We start from the raw sequence: 16579 nt of genomic DNA, 5'->3' as shown, positions 1-16579 counted from the left end.
AGTAGTTTTGTTTAAACAAGTTATTTACAGTTTTCAAAACGTTTTAGGAAAGTGAAGAAATCCTTTTTGTACAAAATCCAGATGTGTAAATCATTTGTAATAAGATCAGAAGCTTACTTGTGCAATGTCATGTGAACTGTAGACAAATCCAGTATCGTAAGTCTGTGTTTTAAAAATGTATTTTTTAATGGTGTTGCTATACAAATTTCACTCCCTGCCAAAATTAAATAACTCGTGCAGCACCACATTGTTTTGAACAAAGGATATGAAAACTACTCTAGGAGTAGCTAGCATTACATTTGTGCATCAAACGACATTACTCTTGAAGACGTACACTTTCCATTTGCACCATGCAAAATCTCTTGTCTCCAATCCTGCAACCAGATGTTACACCAAGGGTTAAGACTGCCTGTATGTATCACATTATTATATAACTTAGTTTAGTTAAGATAAACTGCTGTACCTCTTGCATCCTTTGCATTGGATGATCTATAGGTAACTCCCCCAGAGTTGGAGAGATTGAGTTCTGCAATCCTAATTATGCAGAGTCCCAATTCAAACAGGTTTGATCTCTCTCAGCTGTTGATTGAAATGAACAAGACCGACTTTTCAAACCGTGACAAACCAGTCGCAGTGGCAGATGGAAACTTGGCATTAGGACTTGCGAGGCATGTGTATAAAATAGAAATGATGAATACAGAAATAAATAAATTTAATGGACATTTGTGAAACGAGCAAGCTTTAGTGTGATCTACAGTGGGTGGAGATGTGGGTGTTTGGATCAGGAGTGATTTACTTTGGTGCAGATTAAACTGAGATTACTTCATGGATCATGTGGGGCAGTGTCAGCAGCAGAGGGGGTGACTGGGCTGATTGCGCAGGCTCTCTATGCAGGCACTAGTTTTATTATTACTCCAGAGTTTCTTCTTAGGTCAGTCTGTTTTTCAGAACAGAAGATTGTTACCTCACAAGCCCATGTTGAGAATATTGGCTTTTGTACAGTACCTGTTTATGAAATGTTAACGGGAGAAAAGGAGATATACAACGGCTTACAGAGCATATGTCACAGGGATGGGAATAAGACTATGTTTCATTAGCCACAGTGTATAGGTAGCAAGCTCAGGTGTGTCTTAATAAACACATAGTAAAACCAAGAATGGATCAAACTGCTATGCAATGGGAGTCTTATTTATAGCCGTCCTGTTAGTAGCAGATTTAGTGGCCAGAAAGCTTCAAGGAGGGAATAAACTTGTGAGCCTGCAGCTGTTAACTTTAGGTGATGTAAACAAACTGGTCAGCCAACAGTCTGGGTTCTGATGAATTCTGAACTACTGATGCATGTACTGTAGTAAACATTGACCCGAGTAAAACTGAACATGATTGTGGGACACTGACAGGGTAGCCGAGGGTTGACGACGTACCCAGACCAGATCCGGAAGCTGAGACACACACACACACGCACACACACACAAAGGCAGGTACGCGGGTGAAAAAAACCGCACTGCGGCGCGGTTTTTATTAACACAAAAATAAATACAATATTTTAACAAAAACACTGCTCACAGAGCAAAAACAAAAGGGTTAAACGAAACAAGTCTCGAACACAAAATTCAAACAAATATCGTGCTGGTCTGCCCAGCACTAGTAGCAATTGCGTGCTTTCTTACTTTCTTTCAGTTTTCATTTTTGCTTTTTCTCCCGTCTCACTCTCACGTTCCTCCTCTTTAACACCCACACTGAGTACGGAAAGCTGCAGGTTTATATACTGATGACCATCTCCAGATTAGCAACAAATGAATCAATTAATTAATCTGGAGATGGTCACCTTCTGCACAGTTTTGTGGATGGGCTTCTAACCTCATCCACGCTGCCACACAATAACAAAACAGTCGTATTTAAGTAGGGGTGTGCTTTTGGTACATTTTTATGAACGTTTAAATGCTATGCATGTGTCGGCTTTTAAACCATATCTACATACACACACACTCTCTCTTTATATTACATTCTGATGTATACTGACAGCCCTGGTTAGTATTTTCCATGGAAAGATCCCCTAATTAAGCAACTAACGTTTTAATATCACTCGATTTTTCAGATTCGTAATCAGTTCATTTATGGACATTAGTTGATTATCGGTAGATTCATCCGTGCACATTTTTAATAAAGGTAACGATCTTATAGAGGCTGTCCTGCATGTAATACTAAAAAATCACAATAATCTTTAAAAAAAATACCAATAGGAATTTGGTATTTTTTAAAAAGCATTTGTTTTATTATTTCTTAGTAAATGTCTCTCTCTTTGTATTTGTACTGCGTTATTGAGATTTACCTGGCCCTGTGGGCACAAAGTGAATAAACTAAACTTTTTTTTTCATTTATACTATATTCAAAGAACAAAACCAATAATAGTAATTTAAAAAACACAGCTTACATATGTTACAGAAACTATCAAATGCACAGATTCCAGTACATTGCTATATTAACTGTACTGTTTAGGGATCAGTGCCGCAAACGGCAAACCCATTTTTTTAATATCCCCTTCTGTTGACAAATTATATAGATATCAAGGACTTTTTTTTAATAAAATAAATGATTTGCGTAAAAGTACTGGTAAATTTAAAGCCTATACATAATTTACACTTATGTGTTCTCTGCATTCTGTTTATTCCGGATGTTTGCTTTTCACTGCATTCTGTAACTCCATCCACAGTAATTCTGAATGCTTTCATTTCAAATAATGAAGCATTGAACTTGTGTTTTAGTGGTACGGCAATTTTGTTTGGCATAGTAATTTTGCATACCACGGTTTTCTCGTCTGGTTCCTCAAAATAATTCCAAACGTGACTTTGCCTCTTTCCTTTGTTTAGAGATGCAATTTTATTAAAAATATATAACAAACGTCAGAAAAAAACACCTTTCTTTCCCTGTGTGGACTGAACCATACCAAGCCCACTACAGCACGTACACACAGTGTACCAATGAAGCGCCAGATAGAAGAAAAAAGGTGTGAGGGGAAAAATGTTGAGCCTTTATTAAGGCCATTGCTAATGGTAGTTGAATATTTAGGTACTCTATTTCAATACATGCATTACCTGCTAACCATTTCCAAGCTGTCCACTTACAATTTTGACCTAGGGATTTGCCTAATCCAACGAGTGACACTGATGTGGGCCTACAGGATAACACTGTCTCTTATGTAGTCAACGTAGAATGCTGAATTTCGGGACTGGCACATAAACCATTAAGGATGCAGTGCCTTGGGTTTTGTATTTATTTTGTGTCATTACCCAGTGTGTCATCTTACTCAGTAGATGTGATCAGTCATAAACTATGAACCACATGTTGGAATAATGCAATCTTACTGACCTTTTTCGTTTGATTTGATTTATTTATTTTTGTATTTTTTTTGTATTTTTTTTTTTACCAGCCCGCTGTTTGTCACATGGAAGATTGGCCGTGATAAGCGATTGAGGGGTTGTATAGGTACTTTTTCTGCCATGAACCTGCACTCAGGACTCAGGGAGTACACACTTACCAGGTAAGAACTTGTCAACTGCTGTATCATTGTTTTCTGTTTTTCTACTGAGGCTGTAAAAAAAAAAAAAAAAAAAAAAAAGCCTTAACAGTAAGAAACATTTTACACCCATTTAATTGGTGCCATTATGACCCAATATTTTTATGCATTTTACACCACTGTAAATATATAAATGGTTAATAACTTTCCACCAGAGGTTAAATGTTTTAATGTAGTTTTACTGTATCACGAATGTTTGAAACAATTTGCATGCTTGAACACAGCCCTGCTGGCGTTAGTTTAGTGCATAGACATATCTAAGGGCTTCCTGTACTCTCATTCTGCTGGAGCTGTGACTGTAAAGTGATTGTACCATCGAACGGCACTGTCACAAAACAACGAGTAACAATTTTCAGAGTCTGCGAGAGGCATGCAGTACAGTGTTGCTGTGATACAATCAAACTACTCTTTTTGCATTTATGTAGTCCTGTGTTCTCATTTCCAAATTCAGCACGATTAATTTAATTGTGGGAGAAAATGGTACTTACGAGAGTAACATCATCAGGCTTGTTACTGCAATTACTTAGCAGAGCTGTGATTAATCCAAAGATATACTATACAAGACCCAATAGAAAGTGTACAAAGACTGCTTGAATCGATTACGCTTTATATATTATGGAGCTTGCTTTTGCCAGGGCATGTATGGGTTCTGATAATATAGAACAGCTTTTGTTTTGGATGGTTAAACTTTTGCAAATTCAAATTAGTGAGCTGGTATACTGTGGAAATGTATAACATCAAGTAAATTACCATGGTATAAATCATGCAAGTTATAAAATGAAGGCTTATTAAAATGGAGAAATAATGTAAATGACTTTGAAAATGGGATTCATTCCCAAACATGGCGCAAAAAATGTAATTAAGAATCGCATTTTCTTTCACAGAATGCTTTAAACTTTGGCTATTTTGTATTTCACGAAGACCAAAAGCTGAAAAAGGCTTGGTAATTTTAACTTTATTTTTGATAGACAATCAGAATTTTAACTTTAAAAGAACACCCTAGAGTTGTACAGTGTTATACTGCCACAGTATGTATTATTTGAACTATTAATATCTATCCTTTGCTCAAAACAGTGTGGTGCTGCAACGTACCAAAAAAAAGTGCTTTTTGTTGATGGTAAACAGAATTAGGAAATGATCAGTCATATTACTTAAAACACGCACATTTACCAGCACAGGTTATTTAAGAGCAGAAGAGAGTGATTTGATTTTGGCACGCGGGCCCAAATACGTATAGCAACGCATCATTTTGTTTTATTTTAACAGACGTATGATATTGGATTTGTCTACGTTCACATGACATTGCACAAGTAAGCTTCTAATGTTAACAAATGATCTGGATTTTGTACAAGAAGATTTCATCACTTACCTAAAACATTGTGAAAACTGTAAATAACTTTAAACAAAACTACTTTGACAATAAATAGGCTTTGCAGCTGCAGTCACCTGTCTAATAAATGCAGACATTGAAACGTGTGTTGCTGACAGTTTCTGCAAGCCGTTGCATTAATCTGTTCACACTAAATTAGAATACGTTGACTATTACACTTAGAGCTATGTATAAGTTGATAAACGTGTAGATTTTATAAGGCTGCATTATAATGAAATCATAATGATGTGTCAGACAGTGAAGATTGCCTTCATACAAGTTATTAGGTGTTTCCTGATACTTGTATTTCCTGAGTATTTGTCAGCAGGGATTAAATCAAAACACACTTGTTTATTTAATTTGATTTCAAAACTAGAAAAGCTGCCCTTCCCTCACCTTTACAATTAAGTACTAATCAATAGCAATTAACTTTCACAATGAGTGTTTTAAAAGCCAGTTGGAGGTGGATTTTTCTCTCGTACAGGACACTGACATTTTTACTGCCATACCGAGACAAACTGACAATTAAATTTATTTTACAAAACTAGCAGATGCAACTGATTTGTCACATAAATGTGCCCTTTCCTTAAACCCAACACAAGCTAGGACTGTGGAAACTGGGATATGTGTTTATCAGGCTCAGGACTACAATCCCACAATTCACTGCAGAGATGATGCATTTCTTTTTTTTTTGGAATGTCCAAGTAATTATTATTATTATTATTGTTGTTATTATTATTATTATTATTATTATTATTATTATTATTATTATTATTATTATTCAACCTGGCTCACCACTGCACCCCCCAAACTAATTCGGGAGAGACGAAGACGAGCTCTGTTGTCCTCAGAAACGAGTGCCGCCAGCCTTCCACTTTTTTTCGCTCTGCAAGCCCACCGTCCAGCCATATTCAGAACTTGCAGTGTCTGAAAACCACGCAGTTCTGATTTGCGTACAGGCCGGCCTGCTGGCGCCCGGCCAGCCACAGGGGTCACTGGTATGCGGTGAGCCAAGGACTCCCCAGCCGACCTAACCCCTACCCGGCCTGGGCAGCGCTTGGCCAATTGTACGCTGCCCCCTGGGAACTCCCGTCCCATGGTCGGCAGTGGCATACTCTGGGCGGAGTGCCTTTACCGGATGTGCCACTCGGGAGCCCCGAGATGATACATTGCTAAGAAATATAGGAGAAAAAAATATCAAAAGGATAAAAGAAAGGTAAGACAAATTACTTACAAGATATAAATGAGTTTGATCACAACGGGGTTCTCTCCAGGCCTTTTCAGCCAGGCTGCCTGTTGAAGTGGCTGTTGCCGCCCTGCTGCAAAAACCTGATCCGCCCGTCTTGCAGATGCTGCAGTGCCTTTAACAATAAGGATTGATTGTGCTTCTAGCAGACTAGATCACTTGCGCGTTGCTGGGTGAAAAAAAATATCTTTGACCCACGTGACAGCTGTGTTGATACAACATTTAAGCAATCGTTAAGGGGCGGGTTTTCTGTGTTAAGCACTTAGAGAGGTTAAAATGACCTGCTAAAAAAAATAACCAATTTTTTATTTTCAAAGCAAACATAGTGACAATGAATGCAGGGTTTTCAAAATAAGCCGGCGATCGGCGCAATCCACTGCCTAATACTATATTTGCGCCGGCTACTTTATTTAAAATATTAAGACTATATTTGGATATTATCATTCAGTCCTTTTTTTTGTCGTATTATTGTACTGTAAGGGGCTATATTATACTACATAATAGCTATACATATGCACCAAAAAAAAAACCATTGTGATATCGTATAAATATGTACCCAGGTGCTTGTGAGATATATTGGGGGTTCATGTATAGAGGCTGTACGCCTTTAAGAAGAAAGGTGTGATGGGATATCAGCTGAACGCTTGTCAGCTGACATACAAATGCTTAAGTGCAGAGGTGCTGGATTATTACACTCTGGTTTCACGCAACAGTTATGATGGTGACCAAAAGATGTTAATGAACAGTTGCATTCAAAAAATGTAGAGCAGCGAAAAACAAAAATAGATGTGCATTAACAAAATGTCCTGTAAACTTAACAAAGAAAACAATTTCAATTGAAGCAATAAGCTCAATAATTAAGCTAAAAAGAAAGTGAAAAGGTTGCCCCCCCCCTTTTTTTGTGTGTGAACTCCAATAAACCTACGTTATCTTTCCCCAGTCAAATCATACTGTGCCTAAATAAGCACGGTCATTTACCATAATAAAAAACAATAATAAAATGTAGAACATAAAGAGCAACCAGATAGTCAACGAAAGACATCACATTATTCAAATTCTTTGTCGTATTATATATTTAAGGTAAGGCAAGTTTATTTTTCCATTAAAAGTGCTCCTGGCTATAATATTCTGCTGCCAGGCTGTACAGAATTCCTGGGGAGAACCCTGAGTTTGTGTGTTTGTATTTGTTTGTTTGTTTGTTTGTTATTGTGTAAACAAGGGAAACCAAGGGACCACGTTGTTTTTGTGTTTTATTCCATTTCATTAATACCTAACAACTTCAAATTTCTTAAAGGCAGTTACTCAGAAAATATGAGCATCGGCAACCCTGCAAGTTGTGCTTCTAAACCTGTGTATCTCTGCCTAACGTTTCTTCAGCTCTTTGCAGTGCTTTATCTAGTTTTTCGTGATGTGTCTGGCGAGTTGTATTTTTATTTTAGCTGCAAAAATACACCTGCGTAGAAAGCTTTTTTGTTTTATCAGTGAAGTTAGGTGAGAAAGCTTTTTAGTACTTGAGACTTGTTTTGTACAGAAGATTAAATAAAATCAATTTCAAATGAAAATGACCTTTTCCTTCACTTTGTTCATAGAAACACAAGCATACCGTTAACCATACTGTAATTACGATATTTGCTGTGCAGCATAACAGGAACAGTGCCAATACAAGAATGTACCTAATCCATGGTTAACGTGAAATGGGATGCCAACTCGCCCCTTTCGGAATGGTATAGATCAGGGTTTAATATCACTGCAAATGTGTGTTTGACTGGTTAGTTTCGGTTCAGTACACTTATATTTTCTTTGACCTTGTTGAAAATCTAAGTGTGTGTTTTGCTGCAGTTGTCGCCTGAAGTTTAAATTTCCGCTGCGCTGCTGGGAATTTTAATTAAATATCTCTATAGTGGTGCAAAGGGAACAATCGCCCCCCTAAATAACCTGTAACATTACACTGATTTGTTTGTCATTTCCATACTGTGAGTAAACGTGAGGGAATACACCACCTTACTGTACTCTTCACCCATTAGGACCCCATCACATTTCAACAGGAATGTATTACTGGAATAGGGAGCAGGCATTGTTCAGTTGTGTGGACAGCAGGATTGATAGATCTTGTATCGCATGTTTCAGATAGTTCTGTGTGTGTGTGTGTTGTGGAGGGGGCTGCTCCTGTACCAGTAAACAGTGTGTGGTTCTGCCAAAATATCTGCAGTCTTTATTGATACCACAAGTGTAGTAATTTAAGTGAATTCTCGTGAGGTCTAACGATGTAATTTTGGTAGTTCAACAGTGCATATTAGACAGGTTTAACAAAATTACTGGTCAAAGCGTTGACATTTGAGTATGACTTGTAACCAGGTGCAGCCCTTAGGTAGCTCAGGATTAGACAACCGTGTGAAATAACATTCTAGCTGCAGACAGACCAGCCAGCAAAAGCCTACGTGCACTGAGGATCAGATGGAGCTGGCTTAGCACAGACTTTTCAAATGAAGCAATGAACAGGATTACAAATTTACAACCTTGCGCCATGTTTTGGGGCTATTAACAAAGAAATTAATTTGCAGCACAGTCCTTTGTCTTGTAAAAAAAAAAAAAAAAAAACCTTGACAATGAGCTTTGATTGGATCCAAATCCTGAAAGAGTAAATGTACAGCACTTGTGTATTACAAGTGGATGTTTACTGAACATGGGGAACCTGTGGAGATGCTTGTACTAAGAGTAGATAGCATGAAGGGAGAAGTGAAAGAACAGGGTCTGGGGGATGATGAGAGAGAGAGAGAGAGAGAGAGAGGAGGAGTAGAGCCAGTGATGTCAGATCTTTTGATGTTCTCTGTATAATGTCCATGCTTTGTCTGGCAGTACATTAGATTCATTGTTTCTCTGGGGTGTGGTACCTGATACTTACTTGTGGGCAATACCTTTTAAATTTTTTTTCTTTTAGACTATTAATCCTCAGAAATTTGAAAAACTGTTTCATCCCCTTCTACAGTGTAATGAGGGAGGTTTGCATGTGGCCAGGTGGCTGGGATGCACAGAGTGCATGCCTGCTCAGCAGGAAGAGAGCTTCTCAAGAGACTCATCCAGGAGTGTTTTTATCGGCTGAAGAATCAGGCTTTCTGTTATCTCTCATTGGCTGCCACTGTTGCCAGGGTAATTTAACACCTAGGCTTGGGGGTAGGTCGTACATTTCAGAAAGGTCATGCTTTCTCATTGTTGTAATTTAGTCATTCCGCAAACACAAAACCTGACAGAAAGCAGGGAAACCATTCAAATTTAATGTTAAAGTCTCATTTGTTTTTATTTGTTTGTATGTATGTATGTATGTATGTATGTATGTATGTATTTATCCCCCCCCAAACATGAGCTGATATCTGCTCTGGGGGTTTCTTATACAATATTATTGGCAAGACGAACACCATTTGTTAAGACTTATACTATAAGTTCTAGGCTGTAAGGAAGCTTGAGGATGGCATTTACTGTATTTAGCAGCCAGTTATTTGCTCACTACAGGGTGACATACAGTACAGGTAAACAGGTTTCAAGGAGGGAGAAAGCTTGCCTTTGTTACTAAACTACTGTACCTTTGGATATTATAAACAAACTGGGCAATAAAGTTCTGCTCTTTGGTATTAAAGCGCCCAGAATTACAATTTGTGAAAATGTTCAAGATAGGACAGTATTTTTGCATTTTCAATAGTAACCATGTGGATATTGCAGTATGCTGTCAAGTTTTAAATAGGTGATTTGTTATTTAATTCTTCTGAAAGCTTGTCCCTCTCATTATCTTAATGTATTCATTTTAGATATTAAACAGGCTTTGGTAATATACTACTTTTTTAAAATATTTGTAGTGTGAAAAAAAAAAAAAAAAAAAAAAAAAATATATATATATATATATATATATATATATATATATATATATATATATATATATATATATATATATAAAAAAAAAAAAAGTGATGAGCTTCTGTCTTCCGTTGCGATCGTTAGTGCTGCTCCAGTAGAATTTGCATTCACTAGTACTATAAAACAAAAAGGACCACTTTATTCATTTCAAGTCTCATCTTGTATTCAACTCCTCCTCTTCATCGATATTGTAACATGTATAATATGTTCTCTCATGACTTCTTAAAATGACTGCAATAAAGTTTTGTTTTGTCCCCCCGGTTACCTCTACAGGCATACTACTTGCTCTGCATCCTGGCGTTAGGACCTCAGATTAGGATGTATAATTGCTATTCCAGGAAACACAATCCGAGAGTACCACTACAGGTAATAAATCAGTGCTACCTTCCGCTGTCTCCGTAGGAACGCTCCATTCTTGTAGTTTCCTAACGAAGATCACTTAGAAGTTTAGACTCTTGGAGGGGTTCCAATCAGATGATAACCCTGGGTCTCCACATGTGGCACCCATGAAAACACTGAAATATCAACACCTGTGTGCATACATCTTCTATGAAAACCAGCAATACAAATGGCAGACAGATTCTCTCTGTATAAAACATTGAATGGGTCCTCTTGCCGTCCCTTCATTTCTACACAGTACTGTACAGTACTCTCATTACAGATCTTAAAAGATGACACATACCAGTGCAGTAGGGTATTGCTGTTTACAGCTTTGAACTCAAACCCAGTGAGCCCCAGTATTTTAAAGATATCAAATATAGTTTTCAGGATTTATATTGTACAGTAAGCACTTTAAAATGTGCATCTAAAGTTGCGTGATGTAGAAACCATTCCTACTCATCATAGCCTGGCACTCATGACCTTATCTTTTATAGCAATTAAAGTGTGTTGTCTTGATCCATTTATAAAATGCAGGTTTTCATAGTGTAGCGTGAGTGGTGCTTATGAAACCTATTGTCCATGTATGATAAATCAAGTAAAAAAAAAAAAAAAAAAAAAAAAAAAAATCAACCAATAAAAAAAGACAAATTGCAAACGATATTCTCTGTACCCTAGGATCAATGAGGTATTCAATCTTGTAGTGGTTATCCTACTGTGAAAATGAAAACAAACAAGCTGGTTACAAAGGGCTGGCTGATTTGCAGGCAAGAGAGTTTTGAAGAAGATTTAAAAGTACATTTTATCATTGATGTAGATTATTCCTCCACACAATACCGATTTGTTACAAAGTAATTGGATTACAAAACGGAATGATTTTGATCGTCAAGGAAAGTACACAAAAATGCAAGAATGGCATCATGGAAAATATTCCAAAATCTATACTGAAACTACTTGGTAAAATAATTAAATGGTGGGGAAGGTGGCCAAAAAATGGGACATGTTTTAAACAGATTTCTTAGGACTATCAAAATAGTAAGACACAAGTTTGAGCCCAAAAAAAGGATTCTGACTTTTCACTGGAGTGAATCCATTCCTTTGTGTTTCCAGCCACACATCGATGTAACCCAGTGGATTGGTCTAAATGAGCTTTGACTTGGTTTGAACACCACATGTCTGTAGAGACTGCCACATGTAAAGCTGTAAAGCAGTGTATGGTAGCGAGAGAGAAGATCAGTGCATTGTGCAGCACAGCCGCGCTCTACAGCTTTTGTGGAAAAAATATCATTTCCTAAAATACAGGCAGGGAATGAATATTTACTTGCTTATTGCAGCATGGTAGACTCTCGTGGCACTTGGAGTTACACAGGACTCCTGAATGCGCGAAAGCGAGACATTCGGTCATTAGCCAGCGCTACTTAGTTATTTTTGAGATTTATCGGTAAATGTCTGAAGTAAAGCGCTATCGTGTATTTCGGATATTTACTATTTTGCTTGGTAAATGTCGACATTTTGTGGTAAATCTTAAGTTGGTGGGGGTGGGGGCTATTAATTACAAAACAATGTCACTTGTTTTTACCTTCATATCTTGACTGGGCCTGATTTCTGTTTTGCTTAATTTATTTCAAACAGATGTGGCTAATTTTTTGTTAATTGCTCATCGCTGATCCTAATTGCATTTCATTCTTTCAGTTGCCTAGTTAATCGCTGTGCTTTTGTTGTTTTCATTCGTTTAACAGAGTTGTCCTGACAGATTTTCTTTCAGCCTAAAATACCCAGTATGGAATGTACACTGATAGCAAGTCCATTTAAAATCTCCATGGTTGAGCAAAGAAAAAAAAAAAAAATCTTAAACCAAGTCTTTAATTAGTTGTTTTCTCTATTAGGATGCAGAGACAGCTTAACGACTAATTAACATTTAAAGGGCGGTAGAGATTTGGAAAATAAAAACTGACCAGTTCAAGCCCTCTGTATATGCACTTAAGTTTAGCAAAATAAAATAGTTTGTTTTTTTCTATTTTGACTCCATGTGCTTGGAAAGTGCAGTAATAAGTTCTACGATGTGAATTGTCATGTTTACTGCAAGATGTAGTTGAGTTTCTCATTGCAGTGTTTTCTGTAATTGATGTCAATGGCCAGCATTGCCTTCAGTGTTGTATCATGGAGCTGCATAGTATTTAAGTGATACAGCTGATGGGAATCGTACCAAGCTTTCATCAGCCTGATCGCTGGTAATGGGGAGGACAGGAGGTGCATATCCAGTTAAAGGCTGCATTATCACCTTTCAAAGAACTGGAACACAAACATGCACTTGGTGTTGAGGAGAACATTTTCATTCTTCTGCTATCTGACATCTGCAAGGTTGAGTGGTAGAGGCTAGTAATTAAAACATTTTGAAACAAATAGTTTTTAGATTTAGTAATTTTTGTATATGGTAGAATAGTAGTACTCTGTATTCAGTATAATTAAAGCAATAGCCTGTGGACTGTTTTTACATGTATGATAGAAAACCGTCATCAAATGCTACTTGCTGGATGGATAACAGCACCATAAAACCATGCAACATTGATCATAATGCATTGGCTACTCCAGTCTGTGCAGATCCTGGCACTACCAACTGCAGCTTCTCCAAAATCAAATCAAGAAGGAATCCAAACAGATTCGTAAAACTCAAGTACCATAGATGAGATGAGAGAAAACACCCTCACCTAAACCATGAACATAGCATGCTTTTAAGAAAGTTCTAGGAGCGAACATCAAATGCTGATGCAGAGGGGATTAATAACACAAGTGTCCCAACCAAACAGACAAGCAGTAATGTGTTTTTTTTTTTGCACTTGGATGTAAGGTGTTTGACTTTGACTTTTTCCTTTGTCTTGTATCATTTTGCATCCTACTTGGGTGTATAATTCCTTTTACTTTTCAGTTCAGAATAGCAGAGCTTATTGGACACTAGATGAGGATAGGGAAAGACAACTTGACGCACATCTTGGAGACAAACAGGAGGGAATAAAAAAAAAAAATTCAGTCTATCCTGAACACTTTAATTTGCGCATAAATACAGAATGTGATGTGTGGCATCTGGCAAAATAATGTAATTTAAAGGAATACGCACTGCTGTGTGGGTGCATGCGTTCGCTGCTGAATGACAGGCAGGAGATTCAGATAGAGGTTAAAGTTGATACGCCCTGCAGGCGTGCAGGTTTTATTCACAAACACAGACAAGACATACAGGAACCCCACGTGATGCTACCAGCAATGGTAGCTCATGTGGGACATAAGGCAAAAACTATAAATACAAAAGGCAAAATACAAAAACTACAAAACAAAAGGTGTCGTGAAAACTGCGGGCGCTACTCCTAATACGTGGGAGGCCCCGCTTATTCACCGTGCTCTCTGTACTTGGGATATACAATCCCTTAACTAATCATCTCTGTTCAATACTACTACACTGTGGTTTTTTTTTTTTTTTTTTTGTTCTGATTCCAGTTCACTCTCACAGCGATCAGAGGATTACAGCAAGATCTTTTAGTTCTCTGTCCGATATTCAGTCTGTTGTCCTTGGCTTTGAGGAAGTCCTGAGGTGAATAAATGGGACCTTTTTATACCTGACGCCCCTCTGGAACACCCCTACCTGCTGATTAGATTTCATAGCTGGCAATCACACACAGCAGGCAGGCTCTCCCAGGAGCGTCCGATGCTTCATCATTAATAATTTACACAACATATTTAATATATAGGTATATAGAAATATGCACACACAACCCACCCTTCATGTGCAGAGCTCCTGCCCTGCCACAGCCTGCTAATCATTTTCCTCGTGCTCTCCTGGAAACCTTATTTAAACAGATATTGATATCTTGTACATACACCATGGAAAGTCTATAGGCTTTTGTTTCTAATGGAACATGCTTTGCCCTGGTTGACACTGTTTAAGTACTTGCCCTTGCATTTGAGCTCACTCGATGAAATCTGCAGTGTTTGCATCCACAGAAAGCTGGCTCATTAACCAAGGTAATAAATGTTGATGCCCTGGGATGTCCTTGCACTTACTCTTTGAAGGCTGGGTTTGGGAGACTGGGAGGCAGCAGGTTCAGTATCCAGCTGACTTGGCTTTTCTGTTCAGGACTGATTTTTATAATTGCTAAAATCTTTTGTGTTTATTTAAAGGGTGTTTGTGGCTATATCGGGGGGGGGAGAGAAAGTGTTTCTCCACTTATACTTTTGGCAAGTTTGACTGCCAAATATATTCCAGCCAGAATATAATGCTGTCACTGTCTTATTTGTAATAAGCAGTTTTATGAGGTATTTTTTTTAATGGTCCCAGTGGTAAGTTTCACACACTATTTTCCATTCCTCAGCACATTTTGGTGGAAAAGGAAAATGGTGGCTGAAAACAAATGAGCAGAACATGACCAGCTAAATTGTAACTACTTGTTTCATTACAAGGTGAAATGTATGCTTTTCACTGTCAAAATGGGACGGAATAGAGAATTCTAAAGAGTGTTTTCTGTAAGATGCACGGAAACCTTTTCTAGCTTTACGGTGATAACACAAACCTTTGGATTTGCATCAGTCACCTATCGGTAGCTGTAATAAACATAAGTGGTTGATATAGTTCAGTGTGATTCTACAGTACTGTAATACAAGAACAATACAGAAGAAAAGATACAGTTCTGCGCCCCCTGAAAAAACTAACAGCGAAAGCAAGTACTGGATTTAATTTAACAGGAAAGAATAAAATGAGCACCACTGCTCCAAATGATAAATAATGAATGTGTGGCATGAACAAACTGAAGCCGTGGTACCATGGATGCAAGTTAGCGATAAGGATATCTGCATACCGAATTGCTGTAACCATCATATCCCCAAGCTATTAATATTGCCCAATTTACCAGACTGCAGTGAAGTCCCTATTAAATTAACTCCAAACCCATTAAGCACAGCACCATAAATTACCACAGAGCCATTGCGGGCCCAGAGATTTAATGAACAAATACCAGCAGTAGCATTTAGTAAAATGGGAAAGTGAAAGTTACTTTAAAAGAAAAAATGTCTGCAACGTCAGCAACTCAGTTTGAGGACATATTAACGACAATGAATGTTTGTGCATATAAAGTAAACATATATACTGCATACATCATCCACTATAGTAATTGACAAATTTTGTGTCTTGTGCATTTTGCAGATTTTTATAAATGAGAAATCCAGGGAATTTCTTGCTCACAAACATTTAACTGTTTTCTATACATTGTAACTGTCATATGTTCTAACCAGTTCATCTGCACAGTGGATGTTTTCTGCGACACTTGTTCTCCAAAAAAAGAAAAAAAAAGTCCTGCCTTGTAAAATGAAGACCACAATTAAGTGTTTGGTATTGCTCTTGTTCCCCCATGCGCAAGTGCTTAACATAACAATGAAAAATAGATGCGAGTGCCCATCAGCTGATAGCATTGGTGGTTTTGGTTCAGTATGTGAAGTAAAGGTGTATAAATGAGTATTTCATGTAACAGTTTGATTCATTGTTTCTTCCCTTGCGACTGATATTTGTTGATGTGCAGCCGTGCCCTCCTGATTCATAGTATTGGTAAACAGGCCTGTTTCATCTTCAAATGTAATAATGTCAATGGCCCCAGAAAGCTGAAGTCCTCTTTACTGCCATAGCTAATTATTATCTTGTACAGTGAGATGAACCAGCACATATAAATGCACTCTTTCTAGGAGATGTCATCTCTGATCTGTACATTTTGACATTGTATGAGGTTTATTGTTCCCGGATTAACTTCATTAAAATTATTTGCATTTCAAATACACCCACCCCTCGTTATATCGGCCCTCGTTATACTGCGAATTCGGATATATCACGGTCCAGGAGTTGGCTCCACCTAAAAAATTGGAACCCCCCCCCCTTTGGCTGCAGCATAGGGGGGAAATCCCCTCAGCACACAAGTTCAAGCCCTGCCCTGACGCCTGCTATATATTGAGTGGGTGGTGTATTGTAAGGCTAACATCACGTGATGACATTTATAGAATATAATGGCTTACTCAGTGTCTGGTAAGATGTGCTGGTGACTTTATTAAACATGCCAAATCTTAATGAGTACTG

General features: G+C 37.7%; 1 protein-coding gene across 2 annotated transcripts in view; it reads left to right on the top strand.

The window, feature by feature from the left end:
- LOC117412434 (nuclear protein AMMECR1) overlaps window positions 1-16579 on the top strand; it is an 81920-nt gene that overhangs the window by 32539 nt on the left and 32802 nt on the right. The window contains exon 2 of one of the 2 annotated variants that reach the window (XM_058989028.1): window positions 3428-3538. The exons of the other annotated variant lie outside the window; for it this stretch is intronic. Coding sequence (XP_058845011.1) covers window positions 3428-3538 — 111 coding nt within the window. The remainder of the gene's footprint in view (window positions 1-3427; window positions 3539-16579) is intronic. 2 annotated transcript variants of the gene reach the window in all.

The sequence above is a fragment of the Acipenser ruthenus genome, chromosome 16 (assembly GCF_902713425.1).
Source record: "Acipenser ruthenus chromosome 16, fAciRut3.2 maternal haplotype, whole genome shotgun sequence".
Lineage (NCBI taxonomy): Eukaryota > Metazoa > Chordata > Actinopteri > Acipenseriformes > Acipenseridae > Acipenser > Acipenser ruthenus.
Note: the sequence above shows the minus strand (reverse complement) of the source record. Positions and strands in the feature narration are given on the sequence as shown.